The sequence below is a fragment of the Dermacentor andersoni genome, chromosome 8 (genome assembly GCF_023375885.2).
Source record: "Dermacentor andersoni chromosome 8, qqDerAnde1_hic_scaffold, whole genome shotgun sequence".
Taxonomy (NCBI): domain Eukaryota; kingdom Metazoa; phylum Arthropoda; class Arachnida; order Ixodida; family Ixodidae; genus Dermacentor; species Dermacentor andersoni.
This window is the reverse complement of record NC_092821.1, coordinates 119345973-119370301: the sequence shown is the minus strand read 5'-3', so window position 1 is coordinate 119370301 and position 24329 is coordinate 119345973. Positions and strand designations below refer to the sequence as shown.

The following is a 24329-nucleotide window of genomic DNA, read 5'->3' as shown; positions in this document are numbered from 1 at the left end:
AGAAGCCGGACGGGTACCAAGCTTGGAGTATTGCGCGAGCACGCACAAGCAAACGTACAGCATGCGCAAAAACAAGAACGCTTTCGTGCACCCACGTTCACCACTCCGCTTTACGCGAACGCAACGACGCCATGTCGTGCCGGCTGGGCCTGTATTTTTGCATTATCAGTCCAATCAGTCCATAGGAGCGAACGGTGGCGCCACGCGACTTGCACCAAGCGTGTAAGCATGTGTAAGCAGCCTAATTTGGATGATGTTTCGTACTTGTCGGCATGCTGTGGATAAAGATAAGTGCAGTTGGTGAAGTTAAGGTCGCCAGATAAAAGAAGAAAAGGCTTGCTTTATCTTGAAACCTTAGTTTTTACAGGGAAACGTTGGTCGTGAACTACAAGACTCACTGTAGACAAGCGCTGCAGGTACTGTAAATGCACCATACAGGCACAAAAGTGCACAAAAGACGAAGTCATGGAAGAAGGAAAAAAAAGAAAAAAACTTCCTTCCCATGTTTTTTTTTTTCCCCCATGCAGGAACTTTTTCTTCTGGGGCATGGTGGGCTGGAAAATAGCAAGATCAGTTTCGTACCTCCTGCGTCCATTTAAACTTTTTATTTTTCCTCGTCACTGAAACTTAGTGTCACATAGTCTTTTTTTCTATGTGTGTGATCTATTTTACATTTAGTATCACCTGCGTGGTCAAATCACAAGATGCCATGAGAATCAGATGAAGTTGAGCGGATTGGATTAAGTCAATTAAGTGTGTGTTCTGTGCAGTTCTGTGTAGTTGCGCGGCGTTCCGTAGCGTTGTCGAAGCAACGAAGTGCTAGCCGTGCTGGTACGGAATTGTCTGTGGTGGACTGTTTGTTGTCCAAGAAGGCCTCCAAGGATTACCGCGGCCGCGCGGACGAAAGCCTACTCGTCCTGCAGACAACGTCTCGTGCGCGATGGAATCACCGGCAACGGAGTCAAGGCCTACGAGGCAGAGAGGTATGGCTATCATGGCGGCAAAATGTGAACCTCGCAGGCCTTTAAATAACCCCCTTGTTTATAAAACGTCATCCCTGCCAAATTGCACTGTAATGTGTCAAGCAAGAACGTGACATAGAAAGCCTGAGTTTGTGGAATTGTTACAAAGCGTCACCGCAAGGCTTCAGTATAAACCCCATGCAAGCGATCTTGCGCGCGTTTGCCCGTCGCCTACAAGTCGTACCCCATGCGCGCGATGACTTCGAGCGACGTCTCCCCGGTGTTGCCGGTATGAGGACAGTGGTATAGGTGCCGAAACTAGCCTGACGCGTGCTTTATTAATTTAACTGGATGTATTTTACTGTAAAAAACAACATAAAATATTTCTGAGGGACTTGCAACAGGTATCCTCGCACGTATAAAAATTCAATTCAGTCGCGCTAGTCGCGCATAGCACTTCCGGACGACGAGCGACAAGACAGAGCTATCTGTTCAAGCGACGGCCCGATCCGTCGCTCGTCGCTGACGCGCACAAAATCGCTCTCTGGGTGTTTAGCCTGCTGCGCAGTAAGCAAAAGAACATGGGATATATTGACCGAACATTTCATCCGCTGCGCGCATTTGAATTTGACAAAATTATCCATCGGGTCAGTTTCACTTTTAGCAGTCAACCTTGTGGAACGTCATTCTTTTTTATCCAGACTTGCCTATTGGGCAGTGTCTATTCTCAGGACAGTCGCCTCCCAGTTGCGCCTGTGCGGCATGGCAGAGGACAATTCCTTAGTACCAGTGTCACACGTACAGTTCTGATCGCGATCGGGGCCGATCCGGATCCGTGTGCTACGTCATGGTCACCCTCGAGCACACTATTCTGAAAACGCTAAAACAACAGCAGAAGGCAGCTCCATGAAAAATGTTTGAAAATATTTTAGAGCGCAGCTGTAAAAGCTCTAAAATCTTCATGTACGGTGAACGTCAGCATAACCGAGCCAACGAGCGCAGCGGATGAAAGAGCGAACGCGCAGCAGCGGGAGATGAAAAAAGCGGCGAGCGCGAGGAGGAAAGCGAAGGAGGGTGCAGCGGAAGCGTGAGAAGAAAAGCGTAGTGTAGTGCAAGGCGTGCAGTGCGGCGACGACGGCTGCAAGATGGCTGGCGCCAAAGTAGCGCGCATGACATGGAGGAAGAAAAAAAGATAGCATACCGCAATGCGACCGAAGCCAACCTGGTAGCCCAACGTGATTTCACGTCAAAGTGCGCGGTTGATTTTAGTGTTCCCGCTCTGCAGGCAGAGCAACAGCAGGGCACCCGAACAAATGCGCACTGAAATAAAACGATTGGCATAGCTACTGGGAACCAAACGTCTCAACAAATCTCAATCCTATCTTCGTGATCTTGACTCAAGAGGTCATGTGTTGGGCCACCACTGTGGCTTCACGGAGCATTTGCTTACCAAGGCTGACTGCGTGACATAATGTCCCTACCTGTGTTTTTCCTTCCTCCATGGCGCATTGCCTGGGAGGTCTGCCTTCGGCAGCTGCTGTGAATCGCGCCCATGCGTCACCTGTGTGCTGCTCCTCATGATCTCCCTATAAGTGAGGCAGTCACGCCATACTTCACTATGCAACATGCCACACGAGACAGATTGTCCACATTAGCCATTATATCGTGAAATGAGACACGTGTAGAGTTGCGCTCAAATTTTGCATTAGGGAGTACCATAATCGTTGAATTTTTTATCGGCAAAGTAAGCTATAAAATTGAAATATTGTCCAGATTTAACCATATTCTGCAAATTTTCATTTGTAGCATTAGGGCGTTATGAGAGTTGCAGATGATCAGCAGATTATAACTTTATTTGGATCATTGAACTGTGTAGCAGCAACCATTGTTGATCGCAATCAAGAAATCCAATCCAGATCGGCACCAGTTGTGTTCAGAAGTGTACATGTGACACCACACCGATATAACAGGTGTTCTGTTGTGACATGGGAGCCACATTATTTCTGCAGGCTCTCTGCCAAAGATGCCGAAAAATTCATGAACTTAGGTAGTTGTATTACCGAACTGCGCCAGCCACACTAAGTTAAACCCAGCTTGTCTCACCACACTGGTGAGACCCTCGTTTATTACATAACGAGGGTCTTGAATCCGCCAATGTATGCTTGTACATTGACATGTACGCTTATTCATTTTTTCCACGAACGATTAAGGAATGGAACAGTTTGCCGGCATCTGTTTTGCAGTCGAGTAGCATTAAAATCTTTGAGGAACGCGTTAAAAACATTTTATGAAATTGAATCTTAGTGGTGCCGTGCAAACATTGTCACACTATTCTAGAAATATATACAATAGTCTTTCTTTTATGCTGCTTCCAATATCACTGTCTCAATGTTAGAAACATGTATTTCTTAGCCAAACTATTGTATTTGTATTTCGTTATTTGTTTTGCATTGTATTTCCAACATTCATTGCTTCATGTCCTATATACATTTGTAAGGTGTTTACATTTTTTACGCTTTGTGCAAACCTGCTGTACCCACCCTCTTACGGCCAAGACGGCTAACAGTATTTGAAAATAAATAAATGAAAATAAAATAAAAACATTGATGCCGTCAGGTAGCATGTGTGGGTTTATTGAGCAGTTGCCTTCACCCAAAAAAATCACGTTCTTGTGACGCCTGTGGCAGAAAGGATGTTCCACATCCGCCGCCAAGGTTTGTGAGTGGTGGCGCTGGCTAACACTCCCAAGGTCCTACTAGGAAACATAAATACCCAATAAACTGGATGGGGAAACGGTGCCGCAGTAGCTCAATTGGTAGAGCATCACTCGCGTAATGCGAAGACGTGGGATCGTTCCCCACCTGCGGCAAGTTGTTTTTTCATCCACTTTCATTTCCATTAATTTATCATTTCTTTATTTCGTTTATTAGGCACAAGTAACTTCCCCTATGTTGTCCTTGGTGTCAGTGTTTGTTGGCTTTCTTATGATATGATTAATAAAAATCGGGCCCCTCGGTTAACCCCCTTTCTTTTCGTTTATCACACTGGCATAAGAAACACGAAACGATGGTGCGCCGCACTTACGGGTCGGGCTTCATCGACAGTGCCTTGTTGGACCCAGCAAGTCACAGTGTGTTACCAGAAACAAACTAATTCTAACAGTAACCAGGAGAGTAACGTAGCTGGCTATCAGCAGTTTGTCACGGCAGTTAGCCGCATTAGCAACAGTCGTAAGAAGTTCAACAGAATAATGCTGGTGTCATACGAAGCATTCGTGATTGCGCGCTCACCATTGAACTTTTTGTTCACAATTGGTGCTTCTTTGTGCAAGGTGCAGTATGGCGATCGAGTAATTTGATCCCAATCGCACTCCAATGCGGCGCTTGGTACCAGCAGTCGGTGAGAGTGGTTAGCTACATTAGTGGCTGTAGTGATAAATTCATCAGAAAAATTTTCAAGGCGAACAAGAGGATTGATACATACGTAGCTGACTACCAGCAGCTGGCGGCAGCAGTTATCCACATTAACAAACATGAGAAGTTCAGCAGAATATAATATTGGCATCACACGGGGGCATTTTTTATCCTAGGCTCAGCAATAAATATGCCTGTAACGATTTGCACTTATTTGTGCAAGCTGCGGTATCGCGATCAAAATTGCATGGCATTCGAGACCATCGCCAACTGCCGTGAGAGTGGAAAAAAAATTATTGGGTAGGCAGTTACTGATGGCATTTTAGGTGGCCAAGGGACAATAAGGTGCCTGCCATGAGAAGTTCAGTACAGGAACTGTCACAGCGTCTACACTTCTGTCTACGGTGCTGCACCAGAGCCCCACAATCCAGTGAAATTGATCTATATGTGTTGGTGCTTGGTTTGTGATATCGTCACCAGTTGAAGTCGCAAGGACGCCCGGGCAACACAGTATTCAGTGTGGTGCCTTGAACCTATTACTCTTTGCTCTGCAGCCTTGTGCACAAGAAATCTAGAGTAAAGTGCGCAGTTCAGGATGCCAATGTTCCAGCCTGTAAATAAAGCTGGAAAAATGGTAGCAGCCATCCTTCCATGATCTTCTGGCCTGCAGATAGCTTAACATTTAGTTCGCATATGGTCGCACTCTCACTCAGCAGCAGAGCACAGCCAGACAGGTATGTGTGCGAGCACTATATAACAGCCAGAGCATTTTCCACATCCTCATGACCTGGCACTGCTGTATCTTGTAGCTGTGAGTGTGTGTGTGTGTGTGTGTGTGTGTGTGTCTGGCAGAAGTGGGATCACACTTACTGTAGTCACTTTTCAGTTTTCTTGTTAATTTCTTGGTCATGACACACAGTATCGTTACCTCCTGCAGAGCAGTTTTACAGTGTGCCGAGTCACTTCATTGCAAATCAGCCTCTCTTCCTGTCTTGTTACATGTGGCTAGAGAGCTTCTGCATTTATCTTGGTGCAGTGATCATGACGCTGCATGATAATTTTGTGACATTAGTCCTAAGAGTATTACTTTCTTTAAAGGACAACTCCAGGATTTTAATCTTTCTTTTTAATCGTTTTGAGGTCACAGTTGTGTTTTTTTCCCTTCCCTGTCTTGTCTTTAGTGTACCAAATAGTTTTTTTAATGACGCACAAAATAATCTTAAAATGTCTCCCCCAGAAGTTGTAGATCAACTTTTAACGGCAAATGTAAATCATGCTCCAAACCTTGAGTAGATTAGGTTACATGGATTGCCTTAAAAAAATAGCAAATTGCTCACAATAACCAGAAATGCCAACGTTAGCTGCCCAACTGATTTGAACACGAAACACCGTTCGTGTGATCAAAATCTAGCTTACTGTTTAGTGGGGCTTCTGCACCACTTTTGTAAAGTTCACAGCTTTTGGAAAGCCTTGGAATACATACATAGAGCAAGCTCACTTGTAGTGAAGCCAGAAACACCATAAACGTTGCCTACATGGAAAGAGGGGCGAAATTTTGAGATCAGCTGTTAAAACAGCGCCTATGGCTGACGATGTTGATAACCCAAGGTCTACTCGGTTTGCCTGCACAACTGTGACCTGGTTCACAAGAAATTGTGCAGCTCGATTTCTGTGATGCAGGCACAGCGCAACACTCGTAACAAATGCTGGGGTTCAGATGCGATACAGGAGTTATGTTTTGACCGACTAATGTGCACGGAGGGCTCAAGTTTGAGTCGTGCTGAACTGCTGGTATAACAGCTTCTGAGGTGTAAATATGCACGTAAGCGAGCTTTCAGTGGTGCTTGTGTCCATGTGCTGTTTTGTCTGCTGTGTTGCTGCTTCACACCTGTACATTGGCACCAACAGTAGAGAGGGTGCAGCAAAATCGGGAACCAGCCTTGCATATTTTTGTGGTATGGCTTAGAGGGCACTAGTACTGCACTGTTGAAACAACTAGCAGGGTGCAGAACCTCATAAACTAGTTCAGGTGGTACGGGCAAATCAAATGCACCTTTGAGCTCAAGGCCAAGACAATACTTTTGCTCGTTACTGAACTTATGCATGATATTCAGGCATTTCACTTCCTTGGCAAGCAATCTTTTGTGTAAAATATTTTTACCAATCAGAATCATGATCTGAAGAATGCGATCCAACTTCCTGCACAGACCATGCGATGACATGGGAAGTTATCCTAGATTTTTTTTCAGTGCGTAAAAGCTGTGCATCTTTTAACACAGAAGTGCATTAGTTGAGACATCAGGCTCTCCATCCTTTCTTTTTATAAACTTAATGACAACCTCCAACAAGCCTGACATCGCTAAGGTTACTTGGCTGAGATTGCCGACTTCATTGACCTGTGCTGTTTCTGGCTACAGGCATGACAGATTTTTTTCTATCCTGTTTCTCCTTCATTCAGCGAGGAGGCTAACGGAGGAGCAGCTACAGGAGATGCTGAACAGTGATACAGACTGTTCGGATGATGACCCAGATTTTTTCAGCCGAGATCCCAGCCCTAAAAGCCAACGTTCCCATCGCCGCCAGAGGAGGTCCCGAGAGTCATCTCAATCCTCTGAGGATGTCGACAATCCTGACAAGAGTCCGCCACGGAAGAAGGCTGTCAAAGCCAAATCGGAGCCAGTAAAGAAGAAGGTTGCAACAAAGGAAGTGCGCAAGAACGGTCCCAAGCGTTCTTCATCGTGGGCACCCGCCTATAACGTACCACCACCAATAGAAAATCCAGCTGCATACTCGCTGTGGGATACTGAAACCAAGGTTGTCGAACCTGTGTAAGTTGGTGTTATTCTGTATACATATTGCGATTCAGCGAATATTTGAGGAGTGGCCAGTGATGTGCGACAATGACAGAGTTAGCAGCATTTTGTAAGCCTTAAAGGCCAACTGCAACAAGATTTTGGACCGTGCAGTAAGCCTAGTTTCAGGTAATGTAGGTATAGAGTGGCTGGCCTCCCTGCAAAATATTTCCTTAGGAATGTGAGTGGATGGGTCACAACAATCTGGCAGAAAATATACAAGTCTACCATTACTGCTTACTGGAAATGATGCAGAACCTGAAACACTGACACAGCTTAGTGCGTGAGCATAACTCTGAGATAGGTGGCACCCACAATGTACTGAAAATCTCGGAGGCTATGTTTTGCTATTTGCATCTTTCATGCATTTGTAGATATGCTATTAAAAAGCTGCTAAAGGTGTACTACTAATGTAACATTTCTGACTTCTCTCATGTTTTGTGTTATGTCAAGGTCAGGAACCTCAAAATCCTAGAAAAGGATGCTGTAAAGCCTCAGATTACCGTAATTAATTTAATATGGTAGCTCTCCTATAGCCACTTTGGGCTTCGTTCACCAAGTGGTGACTGTCGTGACATCATGACACAGAATACGGTCACATGGGAGCAGGACATTACGATGTTTTGGCACTCACTCTGGCTCGCTGGGCCACCACCTATGCTGCTACTAGCTGCAAGGCCAGGTGCACCAGCACAGGAGGCTACCGAGTGAGCCAGAGCGAGTGTCAAAACAATGCGGTGTCCTGCTCCCACATGGTTACTTTCTGCGTCATGACAGTCACCACTCGGGGGAACTTTTCATGCACCTAAGTTCACCACTCCGCTTTCCGCGCACGCAACGACACCATGTTGTGCTGGCTGGGCCTGTATTTTTGCAATATCAGTCCAGTCGCTGTGGGAGGCGTAGGAGCGAGTGGGGGCGCCACGCGACTCGCACCAAGCATGTAAGCAGCCTAATTTGAATAACGTTTCGTACTTGTCGGCAGGCTGTGGATAAAGATAGGTGCAGTTGGTGACGTTTACTGGCATTTTTTCCTGGGCTTATAGAGGTCTTGGACTTTATATTAATACAAAAAGAGAGTAAAAAAATACAGTTACCAGACTTGCACTTTGCCAAGATTGCTTCATTCTTAATACTTCTTGCAACTAATTTAGTTGCACGCAGACTATGGGTAAAATTTTTGCACAGTCGCGATTTGTAAATAAATGCATATAGTTTTTCTCCTACTATCCTATCCTATCCGCTATTCTTTCTCCTTGTATTTTGCACCTGTAGCCTGGCTTTCTAATGCTAACTGCTGTTCAGTTGTTGGCAGTCCAAGCTATACTCTTATAAACATTTACACCCTTTAGGGCTTATCTTGTCCCACAACAATAATCGTTATCTGTCTTGCCTGCATTTACTTTTTCTTTTAATGCTGTGAGCCCTGTACTTCTTAGTCTTGAATGGCTTGCACATTATCACTGTGAAACAGCATTCTCGGCAGAAAAGTAGCAGGCGCCGAGTTATCAAGAAAGGAAACACAAGCAATGCAGATGATGATTATTGTTGTGGGACAAGATAAGCCCCAAGGGTGCAAACTTTTTAAGAGTGTAGACACTTAGTGCAAGTCAGCAGCGATCTCCTTCCTTTCTCTTTCCACCATAAAATAAACAAAGAATCAGCTACTACTACTATAAAATGAAGTTTTATTGCAGTTGGCCTTGAGGTACGTACTGGCACACCAATTTTTTATTTAATGAATAGCTGCTTACTCAGTAATTGTGGTACAAAACCTCAATTCCTCATGAGTGTAACAAATAATTAATTACATTACTTTTTAACCTGACTTATCACTGAAACTGGATGTAGCAGTCAAGTGATACCTCATGCCAGTGCATGTACAGCTTTCCAAATTTTTAATTTCATGAGAGTGTCGACTGGCATGACAGTTAGTGCTGTGTCACGGGGTACACTTTCGAAATTTGAGAGGGTAGGCGCATGGGTATGTGGAGCGTTGTCTTGTCCAAACATCATCTACTAAGTTATTCCATTGTCTATCGTAGCCTCTGCTGCTTACCTGCAGAGGCTACGAACCTGTTGCTTTCAACTGCTCATTGCGATCACTGTGTGCGCGCCAGAGCGAACGGAGATGATGCTTAATTATAGCAGCTGGGAGCTAAGCTGTGCTTGCTCTCAAGCACGTGTGTGCATTTCCACATGCTTTGGACGCGGAAAGCAGCAGGCGCTGTCCAGCTGAATGGAATAGCCTAGCAGGCAACGATTGAATGAGGATGATCTTCACAGTTGTCATCACTACTTTTGCCACGGCATGGTGCTAGCTGTTGTTTTGGGTTGACACTCCCGTGAGGTTGTTAAAAACTTGGAAGAGCTGTTCATATACCAATAACGCGCTGCCGGAAGCTGAACCCATTGAGCACTTGCTGGGATGAAAGGGTAAGCATCATGGCAGGATCCTTTACGTTTCTGCATAAAGTAAAGTGGACGACAGGGTGAAGGATGGAAGGGCCAATTAGGCAGCATGGAGCCAGCGTTCTGTGGCACGGTCATTGTGCGGCCTTTTGTCTCTGCACCGGTCTGACTGGTGTGTGCACGAGTGGTTTGTGGTACCACATGACTATTACCTCCACTTTAAGTGATGTGTATAGTCTTCAGCTTTACGTTCGAAGCTGCACTGCACTTGGCTCGCTTCGAACTGGTTGCATGAAGAGGTGATGCAAGCGTTGCATTCTTGAAAACGTTGAGGCTTCATACTATAACTAGAGAGTTGACGCCTGCTTTAAAAGGCAGAAGAAAACAAAAGTAAGACATGTTTTCATGTCAGAGTGTTGACACGCGTGATGACTCAGTTTTCTTTTGTGAATTGAAATGTATTTGGTGCAATCATCCCAGGTGAGTAATATATGCTTGCTCTCTTGCATTTAGAATTAAAAATGCATTTAAATGCATTTAAAATGTAAAAAAGTACAAGCACAGATAGGTGCTTGTTGCACATTCCTCTGTTTTGTGTGCAGTGTTACCTGTGTTACTTATGATGAATTTTCTGTTTATTGAGGTTGATTTGTACCATTCGGCCCAACTTAATATTCAAACACAATGCCCATGTCGCAGAGTTCGTTTTTAAGGCCTTCATGTTGTGTGCTGTCGTTTAAGTGGCCGATCGGGTGCTGCTGCAAGCATAGCTTCGGTAAACAAATCAAAAGTATGTCAGGTGAAAAGAGGGATGTGAAATTTTGCAGAAATTCAAAAGGTCTTTGAACAGTGGCAGAGCAAGAAATTGAAAAGTTGCATGCAGTTTATTTGGTAAAATAAAAAAAAAGTATTTGCAATATTTGGTGGACATCAACTGAGCAGCTTGTAAATGAGAGACAACTGAAGTGTGATCATATCTGGTACACCAGTGACAGTGACTGTAATGAAATGGAAAGACAGCATCCCACCAGGTGCATGTAAGGATGTGTTGCCAGGAGGTTCCAGAAACTGAAATGCATGTTATAAAATATTTTAATGGAATCATAAGATGTGTTTAAAAATTCAACATTTTCTTGAACACTGGGAACATTTTTTCAGCAACAAGAAGGCATATTTTTCTTCTGCAGATTCAGGGGCGAGATTTGAGAGCCGTGAAGCGGTAGCTTGTCACAGCGATGATGCTGGAAGTACTTTGCATTAGACTGAAATATTTTAGCACCTTTCAGCTTTCTGTTCTAGCAATAGCACAACTTGTTTGGGCTTTCAGAGTCAAAGGCCTTTAAAGCCGTCAACTCAAGGGCCTTTTAAGAGTGTTTGTGTTACACTTAGCATTCAATGTTTACGGTTTAGACCAAGAAAGTGTGCCACATCTTTCTTGCTGGATGTCGGTTCTTGCAAAAAAGTAGTTCATGAAAGCAGTTTATTGGCGGACTAAGGTGAAGATAGGGTTCGCAGTTGAAAGCTCACTTCTGCTTCGATGCAAGAAGCTCAGCAAGGTTAAAGGACTACTGACACGACAGTTTTAACATACTTTTTTGTGTTAAATGATGGTCTTGGACATTTAAACTCTCGATTAAATGCCAACAAGCCTCGGAGTGCGTTTCATAGTTTCCTATAAATATCTTTTCTTTGAAACGGTTTCAGTTTCGTTTTTCATGAGGTGTATGTGCCATGGAATCATGATGCAGAAGGTGGGCATATGGTAGCAGAACATCACAATGTTTTGGTACTCGTTCCAGCTTACTCGGTTGTCTATTAAGTTGCTAAATAGAGTTGCTCAACCAGTAGCATCAGAGCAGAGGACTCAGTAAGCGGTAGCAAGTGCCAAAACCTAGCCGTGTTCTGCTCCCATGAGACCACCTTCTGCATCATGGTGCCATGACACATACACGTCATGGGAAGATGATACTGAAACTGTTTCACTGAAAATCTTGTCATAGTAATTTAGTTAGGGCACTCTGAGGCTGGCTTGCTAGTATTTATTAGAGTTTCAAGGTCCAGGACCTTAACATGAAAACTGAGAAGTCGAAAATGTTATGTCAATTCCTCTTTAACGTTATGCCTTGACCTGCCTCCCGAACATACTTTCCTTTTTCATACTCGTGTCCATTCTACCTGCCCGTGCAATGAAAATGGGAAGCAAGGAAGAGCAGCATTAAAAGAGAAGAGGGATCCTTGGGTTGATTCCCTGCAGTCTGCGCTGTGACTGTTGCGTTGGATAAACTGGGCGAGTTCACTGATTCTAACACAGAGTTGGTCTTTGGCACATGCCACTGAACTACTGACCAACTTTAGCTTCTGCAACTCGCCAGCTTGCCAGTTTCTCAAGTGCCAATGGTGAGCGTTTAATCTCAGGAATTAGGGTTGTAAAAAAAAGAAGATGCATTAGTGAAGAGAACTTGGGAAGTACATGTGTGCTTACTGCAAGAAATAGTTGGGCACAGGTGGTATAACATTGAGCAAATGTCAAGGTTTGGTTCTCATGCCCTTCAATACTCAAACCTTGGTTCTTCTCCTATGGCTCGTATGACCTAATCGTACATACCTAGTCAGTTTCCTCTCTCTTGGTTGTCGGAGCTGTATACCCGCATATTACGACTAAAGTCTGTGTTCTTGCATGCACTCACTCTTAATTCCTCCACGGTTGCATCACCGTAGGGACAGTGTGTCCTTCCTAGCCTGCTTCTCAATAATTTTCACAGTCTGTGTATTAAATGCAAGTAGTGTTGAAGAGCAGAATCTGCAGTTGTACAGAATGATCAAATGTAAAAAAAAAATGCAAATTGTGTACATGTCAAGAAAATGCTAAGCTCAGTGCGAAAACTTATCCATCGAAAAAGGTCAGTCATAGAGAAAAATATATTTGCAAGAAAAAAAGAAGACTAATTACAGAGGGCAATAAAAACTAATAATAGGTGACAAGGATGGCGATGTGTTGGTACATCTTGACTAAAGGTAGTTGAGTGCAGGGGCACACAAGCACAAAAGAAGGCACATTGGAGGCACAGGCGCTTGTGTGTCCAATGTGCGTTCTCTTGTCCTTGTGTTCCCCTGCGATCAACCACCTTTAGCCAAAAATAGAATGCCAAAGCTTCTGAATTGGCGTATGAATGAATTGGCGTATGTCCGACTGCAGCCACAGGCTGTCTGAATATGTTGTCACTTGGTTACTATCAATTTTGTTGCTTGGTTTCTTTTTAATCTCTTGATGTCACATGGTTTGCCGAGTGTATAAGTAGCCCTTTATGTCGCGAAATAAACCATCAGTTGGAAGTTAGCGCTCACTCTTTATTCCGTTCCCTTTGATTACCCCTACCTCCTTCCTTATTTGCTCTGAGCTGCGCTACAAGCTTAAAACAGTCATGACATACCAACTCGCCCAAACTGCCACGCTTTTAAACTCAAAGCTGCTGAACCATAGTCATACGTATACAGGGTGTCCAACGTAGCTAGACAGAACCATGGTAATGCTGTTTATCGTTGCTTGGAGATACTTAGATTGTCTTTTTCATTCTGCCTAATTGGATAAGTAGTCTTAATTACTTAATCAACTTATTTAATATAATTAGATGTGAAGTGTCGGTACGAAAATTGTAAAGCTATGTGAAAAACTCCCGATACAGCTTTCTGTCAATCAATTTATGCTACATAAAAGTATTTTTCCGACCGCGAAAGAAGCCCGCAAAATATACACACAAGATTGCCGCACGACTAGCCGCTCGAGGCACTTTGCGTGCATTTGCGGGCTTCTTTGACGCTCTGAAAATACTTTTATGTAGCATGTATCCAGCAACAGAAAGCTCTAGCTAGAGCTTCCTTGTTGCTCAACAATTTTCTCATTGGTACTTTTCATCTAATTCTAATATTTGAGAAGTTAATTAATTAAGGGTAAGTATATAATTAGGCGGATTTAAAAAAACCTGAGTATCTCCAAGCGATGGCAAACAACATTACCTTGTTTCTGTTCGGCTACATGGCGTTTGCGTATTTTCAATGTTTGGCTCAGTTGCATGGGACACCCTGTATAACAGTTCATGTTAACGAAAATGCAGCACTTGTTCATGGTTCTCATGGCATTAGGATAACAGGTTACATACAGATGTATTCATATTACCTGTAGAAGGGAGGTCAGCGGCAGGACACACAGCTGCTGTGTATGTGGTAGGTAATGATGCCACAAGTGCTTTGCATCAGGTGATCGAAATATTTCAATAGCTGTCGGCTTTTGGCTGCAGCAGTGGCTCAACTCACTCAGGCTTTATAGATTCGAAGGCCTTGAAGGCCATTAGTTGAATAGCTATTGAAGTGTCCATATGTTATAAATGTAACAGTTCATGTGAATGAAAACAGCACATATTCACGGTACATTCACCATCTCTGGAGTTTAAGAAATTTTATTTATTATGTTTATTTGTGGTGTTGCCAGTATCATGCGAGGCCTTGGCAGATGGGCAGTCATGTGCATAAAGCAATATGGTCAGTGCGAATCAAATGCAACAAAGAAAGATTTAGTTCTCATGTAGTTTGTGAAAACATTACAAATTCAAGCGAATTTAATGAAACATGCATACCAGTTGGCTACTACAGTGTGACAATCAAATGCCGGCTAATGCAACCATAGGTAACGAGTATGAATAATGCAAGCATAAGCTTATAAAATGCCAACTGCAGCAAAATTTCAGTTTGACTAAATCGTTTATAAATGAGTAGTATGTACTATTGAAACTACCTTGGCAAAGTTTCAGTGCATGTAATTGCCCAATTTTCTTATTAGCAGCTTTTAAATGACACCTAAGTGGATAGCTTCTACACCTAGTGGTGAGTAGATATGATGCAAATCGTAACACATCACCTCTGAAGTTTTCAGTGCACGCTGACTAATCTCGGAGGTCATAACAAGGAGCCGGATTAGTTCTCAACATTCTTTGCATTGTTTCCGATTGAGCAGTGGTGTCATTTTTCTTTCCCCTCAGTTCCATGATCAAAAAGCGTTTTTTTTTTTAGCCTTTTATGACTCATATTTCAAATGGTAACATTTTGTGAAAGGAGCTCTATATCCAATCTATGTGAAACTAGCCTTCTTACCTGGTCCGAAATTTTGTTGCAGTTGACATTTAAATTTTTTAGAGGGGTGGGTGAGGGAAGAAAGCTGCTTGCTGCTGGTCAGGAGATAACACAGTTTTAGCGTATCCTGTATTCTGGCAAACGCAGGCATTTTGTGCAGATTGTCGGATGAGCAGAAGTGCAAGCATGGTCGGCCAGAGTGGTGATGCCGCCACTGACTGCTCATGTTTACGCCTGCATTTACCCGGCACTTTGCCTGAGCCACCTGGGAACACTGAAATACCATACATGCTACAACTCTCTGACGAAGAACAGTCTGTCCTAATGCTCTTGTAGTTGCACCCTCTCAATTCTGTGGAATTCACCAGTGACGTAGAATTAGTAATCAGTGGGTCAAGACAGCTCCATTCTTGAACTGTAAGCAGAAAGAGTGCATGCATGAAAGTGCCATTACAATAAGCGTACCTTGTCAATGTGTTAATTGCATACTGATGTTTTCATATCTCCTGCAGGAAGAAGGCTGACAAGACATACTACTGCTGCGTCCATGGTTGTGATTCTGGTGACACAAGTGATAAAGATGGCCTCTGGCTGTTTGCCATGCCGGAAAAGCAGGAGCTTATGTCGGTGTGGGTTGAGCGGTTACCAATCAACTACGAGCGCAACCGGCCGCTGAGTCCACGGGTCTGCTTCCGCCATTTTGACAAGTCCGACTTCGTGCGACGGCAGCAGCGACTCCTCGGCCTCCGGGAGGATGCCATCCCCTTGAAGAAAGAGCTCCCCGATGACACATTGCAGGTCAAGAAGGAAGCATCTTAAGCAGGCTGCCACTGGAATTAAAGGGAAGAAGCAATTCATTGAACAGCGAGGAGTAGCCTGTAAGAATAACTGCAATGTCTGTTAACTGCTACAAAAAGTTGAGCAGGGAGGTGTGTCTGATTTATCTCTCTGAACAGGTAGTGTGCATACTACGAATTCATTAGAGAAATCATTTGTCTAATCTAAAGGTCTTGGTGCATGTACCAAACAATGTACATTAAGTGACTTGTATATAGGCTCGGCAACATTTACCTCTGTACATTGCTTTGGTTGTCTTGCTGGCTCAAACGCCGGAGAGCCTCTTCTTGGGAAGGGATTGATATGGCTATTCGTGGACTGCACTTACGTTTAACGAACTGAAAGACCAAAAGGCTGTGATTCAAACAAAATTACGAGAGAAATGCAGGGTAAGAAAGGAACTTCTTCTTTTCTCTTTTTTTTTCCTGGGTAACACAATGGAAAGAAAACTAATAGAACATATCTAAAGCTAGCTGCAGAATTGTTAATATTTGCATTTTGTTCTGATCAACTCAATTATTTCAAGCTCCATTGCCTGAACATTGCGCCAGGTTGTTCGTGGGGACCTGACGGCGCTATCTTAGTGCAGGTGTCATTAGACAGCAGGACATCTTGCGCCTATGTCAAGGCAGGGCCAGTGACTTGAGTGTAATGCACACTTCATTGTTCTCTGTGTGCTTGCGCTGTTGTGAGGTGAATCTGTGAAGTATTCCTGTTTCTATGAATGCCTATTGTCACGAAAAATGAGCCAACGCCGCATTCTGTTTAAGGCTGGCTAAATGACATAATTTATATATAAAGATGTTTATAAAGGAGCGTTTGTGCACTCCTTCCTCGACTTCAAATCTACGTTCATGATGTGAGGCTTTTTTTAAGTCTGAACGTAAAATTCATTCGTTCACTCTCCTGATACTTGGTTCCAGTTTGTAACCTCCTACTGCATCATACCTTGCACATAGTCAGGCATATAAAAAATGCTCATGCTCAACATATCTCAACTTGGGGTTCTGTCCACTTGTCACATTTGAGGAAGGAAAGATTTGTTAGCCACTGTTGAAAGGTGGCTAACACCCTATGCACATGCTCATAAAGCCCTAGATTACCTTTGTCTTAAAAACCAACTGCACACAAACTGTGCATGACTTGGAAGTCATAGGGTAAGCTTTCTCCCAAAGTGTCATTGGCAATGTGCTTATGCTTTAAATACTTTTCACATTGAACACAATTCAACTTATTACGCAGACCTTATTTTCGCAGTGTTCGCAAGCAATCTTGTTGCCATTAGACGTTGGAGTAATTGTGTTCTGGTTTTGGTCAGGCAAGTTGGATGTCGCAGGAGGCTGCAAAGAGCTTTGGGAAAGTTGTGGCATATGATGTATTTTTCATTTTAATTGTTTCTGTGCAACCTTCCTACTGTTTTTTTTATGCGACAGTATTGGTCAAGATTAAGAAATATGTTCACACTATGCCACAATTATGTGTTCTGACATAAGCTGTGCATGCTCTCACTTCTGCCGGTTCTTGTGTGAAATGTTTGGTGTTTCTAGAGATGTTCGCTTTGCAGTTCATATCTGGTCTTTGGAAAAGCAACTGTTTCGTTGCAAATGTGGTTGTTTTTTCTCATTTCCTTTTTTCAGGTTTAACATGTTCTTTGTTTTCCTGTGAACAAAAAAAAAAGATCTGCATTATGCACAGTTGGTGTACGTGTTCAGTAGTCAATTCTTTCTGCAGTATATCTTTTTTCCTTTTGGCTATTGTGTTGCCTGTTGTCATCACCACTATTGCTATCACCATCATAATCATTGCTAGAGTAGGCATTCATCTCTGTGACTCTCCTAGTGTAGCTGCTGAATGCTTCAGTGGGGCATTATGAGAGCTTGAGTCACTCCATATCACTGTACAGAAATGCACCTGACAGTGCAGTAAATCATTTCATTCAGCACAAGGGGCTTCTTGTGCCTGGTATGTTGCACAAACGCACCAAAACCTTCCGATATGAAGCATGTTAGTGGTCACAGTTTCTTTACTGGATGTGCATCTGTACAGGCTGCAAAGCTCCTTCGTGTGTTTTGTTTGGCGTTGTTTTTATATGGATTCATTTTCCTCTCACTTGTTTAAATAAATGTTTGCTATTTTAATAGTTTTGATTGGGAAGAAGAAAGCTGGCCACAGCATAGCTACGACATGGCTGCAACGTGTTGACCCGGTGTCTGCTTAGCTTATTTTTCTATATGGCAAATATACAGCTGTGACATTTGCGAGCTACGGGCTTTTTTCCCGTCTCCCCTCTTCTGTGTTTTCTACCCAGATGATGGAGCCGGCCAAGTGAAGGCCGGCCTTTCAGAAAGTGAGCACAGTTTTTACTTTGCAATCTCTTGCATTCTAGAATGTTCGTCCACTCGACACCCCTCGACTGAACGGGCAATAACGCTTCACTCTTGAGTGGTTCCAAAAAGAAAAGCTTCTAACCAGGTTGCTTTCGGCATCCACGTTGATGCACAGGAGTAAAAGTATGTTTCTCGAGAAATCCTCTTCACAAGAAATTAGTGTTACTCTAGCACTAGCTCTTCAGTTGTTGGGTGACACTGTGCTCCACTCAAAGTCGAGTAAAAGCTTCAAACCAAGGCCCATTTGTCAATGTGGGTGTTATGCTCCCCTACCAGAGTTGGCTACACCTCTGCCCTTCGAAGAAAGGGAAAAAAATGATCTGCCTGAATTACCTTGTGCACTTATAATGGATTCATTGCAGTAAGTTCACATCACCACAATTCAGACACTGTACTTTCCAGTCTTGTGATGGAGACCAGTGCAAATGGTGGTGCTCTACTATCAGCCGCATGCCAAAAATATAGAACATTTAAAGGCCTACTGCATCAAAATTTTACTTGGGCCAAATTGACTATAAATGAGTAGCATATACTGTTGAAGCAATCTTGGCAAAGTTGCAAGAAAGGTAATTCTCTCTTTCTTTATTTTTTTTTGAGTAACAGCTTAATAGTACCTTAAAGGACAGTGCATGCACCTGGGGTTAGCAGATTGACAGAAATACCGACAATAATATGGTTATCATGGAGGTCCTGCCGAAGAATCAAACTGATTCTCATTGCTCTGTGGTGTGTGCCACTCCAAGAGAGCAATAATAGCAGCAGTCTTTAACGCTTTCCGTGCCGCAAAAATTGAAAATTGTGCCAAACTTACCAGAATTTCTTTTCCTTGGTTTCTAAAGATTTTTTTTTCTAAACAAAATGGTGCAATTTTTTTTTTTTTTTTCATTTCACTAAGGTTGCTTTATTTCTTAAAATTGCTTAAAAGTTTAAAAAAGGCTTCTCTGGACAGCACTGAGGTCTTGTGACACAGCACCTTGCAGGGCTCAATACAGCATGAAGAAAAAAAAAGTTGCAAAACACATGTACATGAGAAGTGGCTGCGTTTCCACAGCTCCAAAGGCACAGTTGGTTGGTCACCTTCGTGTGGTAGGATTTGAAGCAAAGTGCGGCACAGAGGCCAACTCTGCACTGTTTGCACAAGTACTGCGTCTCCTTGTTTTTCTGTTAACCATCTTTGTTGCCAGACTGGTAGCAAACTATGCATATCCTCTTGGGTGTTGCTTTCTTCTCTGTGAGGGGAATTCTGGGAACATGTCTGCCTTAGAGTCTCGCTCACAGGAAGCAGCAAGTACTTCCGGACCATCCACAGAATCGTTGTCGTCCAAGTCCTTGGGTGAACAGATTTTATGTTTCTGAGCAAAGCTCTACAGCGCTGTCTTCTGATGAGTTGTCAAAATACTTCCTTTTACATACCCTTCCGTTCCCACGCAGCAGGAAGGCAGCCATATTTGCTGTGCAGGCGTCGGAGGAGGTGGTAATAAAGAGTAGGGAGAGAGGCAGTGTCGCAACGTACATGTGATTACCTAGTGTCGAAAATTGCAGCTAAGCTCAATTTGACGACTATAGTCGTCATGGGTTCGCTCTGTGAGGAATTTTCATTTGTGACTATACATGTCGTTGATAATGGTACAAACGCTGATCGCCACTATACTCGGGGTCAGCAGTAGAGAAAGGGTTAAAGCGAAGTTTTTTTTACCTCTTTTCCCCTCATTATGGGCGCTAGGTGCTGCTGTCATGGGGATTATACAACATGGGGCACTAAGTGTGTGTCACAGGTTAGGTGCCCTATTAGACAACATGTGTCACTGGATATGTGCAACTGGCCATGTGGCAGTGAGTATGTGAACATTTCTTGGCCAATCGCCCAGAATGTGCCACTGTGGGTAGGTGCGAAGATTTGCAAGCAGAGCAAGAAGTGAAGTCTGCAATAGAAAAATTGAAGAAATCGGCAGCAGTGAAGTGAACAAGCAGGCATGAAAAGCAGCCAAATGTAGAGAAAAAGAAGTCGTCACCAGAATGGGACCAGTGAGAGGGTAACTTTAATGGCAGAAAGGTGGAGAGAAGGTGGTCCAAAGCCGATGTTCAGTGAGTAGCAGCATTGAGCCACAGAAAAGTGAGATCTGCTACGCAGATCTGTTGAGGTCACAGCTACAACTAGTTGGCGACAGAAAGGGCCGAGTTGGGAGAAAGTTTGGTGAACAGAATGGGGATATCGATGAAGGAAAACCAAACTAAAAATGGGACATGGGTGTGCATCGAGTGAAGAGAGTTGAGCTACATAGAAGGGAGGAAGAAGAACTGAAGGAAATTTAATAAGCATCAAAGAAAGCTTCGCTTATGCTCTCAGATATGCATGGGATCTGCCGATTCTTTTGTTTCAGTGTCAAAAATGTCTATTTTTGTGACATCCACTCGTATTTAAAGTGTAACATGTTTGCTTGGAGGCTGCTTGACGTTTACCCTATCCGAAGTCAGGCTCCTTATGGGGTACAAAATTTCATTGCATTTGGCCTTGGAAGAGCAGATTTGGCCAAGGTGTTGTCCTCCACCTGCACCCATCCATCCGACAAGACCACTGCCATTACCCCTCTAAATATCTTCCCTTAGTGGAAACGGCCACCAAGAGTATTGTTGCATATGAGCAGTGTGAATTGCACGAGTGCTGCATTAAACAGTACTTTTACATAAGAAACATGTGTATAGCATGCAGCTGTAGCAGTGTTGTGGAATCGAAGCTTGGTGAGGGCCTCTCATTCTGTTTATGCAGTTTCCAAATTTTAATGTTCAGCTTCGTCCGCAAGTGTATGCCTGCACCGCATTTTTATAACATGGTCAGAGCATCTTCTAAAACAGTCGCACCGATGCAGTCGAATGCCTTTGCAACGAAAAGCTTGGCACTTCCAAAATACTTCGTTATATAGGTCATTTTGTTGCAAAGGTCACGCACCGTGCCACTCACAATAAAATGGGCTAAGCACGTTGACCAAGAGAAAGCCTTAACGTGAATTCAAGGGAGTCTAATAACTCGCAAAGCTTTTGTGCACGCTTTCGTCTGGTGAAATGTACGAATGTACAGCCCACCTTAATGCACCAAATTTCACAGCATGCTCAGCGGAGAAACCCAGGGAGTGATGCAAGGTAAAGCTGGAGATTGTCAAATGCCACTATCACCTCCCTTCCTGACAAAATTCTTCGTTTTTTTATTGCGATAGCAATTATCTAGACACACCAGGCGCGTTTATGCCGTCGCCGTGAGGTTCCGTATGAGTGAAGGCATGTGAGGGTGAACCGGCGAGCGCGGTTCAATCTCGCGAGCGAGGGACGCGGCCCGGATGCGTGCCCTCACCAGTGGTGTACGAGGCAGAGGGGCGAGGTGAGGGAGGAAGGGCGTTCTCCGGCGGCTGCTACCGTAGAGTTTGTTACAATAATTGCTACTACGGTGGCTCGATGTCCTCCTCGCCCGCCGCTCGGTACAAAGTGGAGGCAGCGGCGGTGTCTACTACGGCGTTGGCCACGCAAATCGCAGACGCCATAGTAGACTCCGTAGGAACGCGTTGCCGGCGCTTGTGCGTCTTGAAAGCGGTCTGCGACGTGGTCAAAGCATGGTCAAAGTGCGCGCCCCTGCGGGCCTCATGTTCAAGGCGATCTGCGATGTTTGCAGAGTGCCGGTAGCTTTCGACGTTTCGTTCGCGTTGAAGCGACATAAAAAAAGGGAGGGGGGGGGGGTGCTTTATATAGTGCCAAAACCACGTTCTGATTATGAGGCACGCCGTAGTGGAGGACTCCGGAAATTTCGACCACCTGGGGTTCTTTAACGTGCACCTAAATCTAAGTACACGGGTGTTTTCGCATTTACACGAATGTTGCAATTCGATCTCTGCTGCCGCCGCGATTCCTCATTCCAGCATTTTGACAGTGAGTTTCAGCGCTCATCGACTGAGATGTGTCCATATTTGCCTGTGAACACGCTGGCGGGCTAGTACGTTTGAATCCATGATAGAATGTGTAAGTGCGACTGAACGAGGACGTAGGAAGAGAGCGCTGTCTGTGAGTCTGTTTCTTTACGTTCAATCACGCTTACAGATTATACTATTGTTGATTTAGTTAATAAGCGAGCCCACAAATTGATACGGCTGATAAAATTCGCCTTTCGGGCGAAACTGCGATGTAAAAAAAAAATTTTAAGGCACGTATTTAACCGTGGATGAATTCAGCTAATTAAGGGGGCAAAATAAGGCGGAGGGGAGCGACTTTACCTTCCACGAGCTGAGTATGCGTCCTTCTTGGAGGCAAAGGGTACGCAGCTCTGACGGGGCACGACCCGCTAGGCCGCGCTCATCGAGCCTCATCGGCACATTTTTCGCCGAGCAGCTCGGCCGAGGCACGACCACCCAGGCTGTATGCCCTGCAACTGCTGGACAGCGCGTCGTCGACCGGCAACTCCTCCATGGGAAAAATAGCTACGGCCCCAAATAAGCTCGACAAAGCACTGCGAGTCCGCACCCGTTCGAGCTGTCAGTCTCGCGCTTTCTGTGATTGTGCGGCATCGCGTTGTCGGGGGCTGCGCAGGCGGCGTGCGCATTCGCCAACATCAAGTTTGGCCATCGATTGATTCGAAGAAAGAGAAAGCGTTTTAGCAGAGCGTATTTGCGCTTCCGCTCCGCTCAGGGAGGAGGCTCATTTTCGGCCGCCACGCACAGCGACGATTAAAAAGATAAAGAACGAGCGAGCGAACGTCTGCGTAGTTTCGTGGGAGAAAGGCGAGACGGGCCGCACGCCCTCGATCCTTCGCTCTCGCGCTTTCAAGCGTACGCGGAGTGGGCTCGTGCGGCATGGCGCGTTGTCGGGCGCTGCGCGGGCGCAGCACCAAGTCCATCTCAATTCATTTTCAGTAGCCGCCGCACACGGCGAAGATAAAAAAAAATGACCATTCCACTCTGTGAAGATGGAATGGCAGCGAAAGCTGACGCCAGTCAAAGCTCTCAAACGAGAAGCGAAGTGTTTCGCTGCCATTCCATCTTCACAGAGTGGAATGGTTGTCATTTTTTGCGTTGCGAGTCTGGCGCCGTTGCTCGTTCGGAGGTGCCCGGACTCGCGATTGTCGTTTTCGTTCAGCATCGCGGGAACGTTCTTAGTCGGTGGTCGTTTAATTCGTGCCGGCGCCGTTTACATTTTCCTTGCTGTTCCCTCCGGCGCGCCTCGTACGCATGTTCTTTGGGTGTACAAAGTATACGTGTCCGCCCTATTGATAACGCAGCTGTTTTTTTAGTGCCTCCTACTTATATAATGCGATAGCCTTGACGTCACGCTATTGTTCACGGCGAGCGTTCGCGTTTGACACCTGCGCCGCCGCGCAACACCCGTATGGATTTGTTTAAATCGCCAAGTCCGTTTCTGTTACCGGACGCCGCAAAAAACTACGGAAGTTTATATATACAGCTTTCGCTGTAAAAAGAGAGAGAACGAGCGAGCTAGCGGACGTTTCTCTGCGCAGCTGTTTCGTTGGGGAAGCATAGGGGAAGGGCGGCGGACCGCACGCTCTCGAGATGTCCTCGATATGTCCGCACGCCCTCGTAAAAGCGGAGCGGGCTTGTGCGGCATCGCGATGTCGGGTGCTGCGCCTGCGCAGGAGGCGTGCACACCCGCCAACATGCATCGTCGAGCTATCGCGAAACCGCCGTGCACGGCGAAGATAAAAGAGAGAGAGTGTGTGAGAACGAGCGAGCGAACGGTTTCTCGTGCATTGGCGCTGAGCCGTGCTCTCGCAAGGGTTGCAGATGATAGTTCCAACCTTTCCTCCTTTCCCCGCAAAATCTACTACTCTCTCATGCGTAACTGTTTCGTTGGGGGAAAATGGCGGAAGGAGAGGAGGGCCAACCGTGCCGAGCGCGAACTAGGTGCTCGGACTTCACTGACGCCACGGTTACGGCACAAAGTTCATGCGCGACAGTAGCCAGTTTCCCCTCCTCCATCCAGGCACACGCCACCACCGCTTTGGCAGGCCGGCGGAAACGTGTTGGAGGCGGCGCTTTTTGGGTTGCTAGGGGCAATTTGGCTAGGGAGCCTTATCCACGCGTATGCCTAGCTCTGACCCTCGGCGAGTTCTCGGCGCCTTCGTATCGCAAGTACGACCTCAAACCACCGACCGCCGCCAATCACGGAAACGGGCGAAAGAGGCAAAGGAGGCACTTAAAAATTTGGTCACGCATAACTCGAACCTTATCGCGGGGAAGGGAGGCGGTAGGGCGGGGGGCGTGTTCATCAGCCCGCGCGGGAATGCAAGTTTAACACAGAGCATCATGTTGCACGTACTCGAACCGGGCATCTTCGCGCAAAGTATTT

General features: G+C 45.0%; 1 protein-coding gene across 1 annotated transcript; it reads left to right on the top strand.

Moving 5' to 3' along the window:
• Positions 1 to 547: 547 nt before the first annotated feature.
• On the top strand, positions 548 to 17738 carry LOC126529120 (uncharacterized). Its single transcript, XM_050176726.3, has 3 exons — positions 548 to 983; positions 6834 to 7203; positions 15276 to 17738. Exons 1-3 carry the CDS (start codon positions 941 to 943, stop codon positions 15580 to 15582), a joined length of 720 nt encoding a protein of 239 aa, XP_050032683.1. The 5' UTR covers positions 548 to 940; the 3' UTR covers positions 15583 to 17738.
• The last annotated feature ends 6591 nt before the right edge of the window (positions 17739 to 24329 follow it).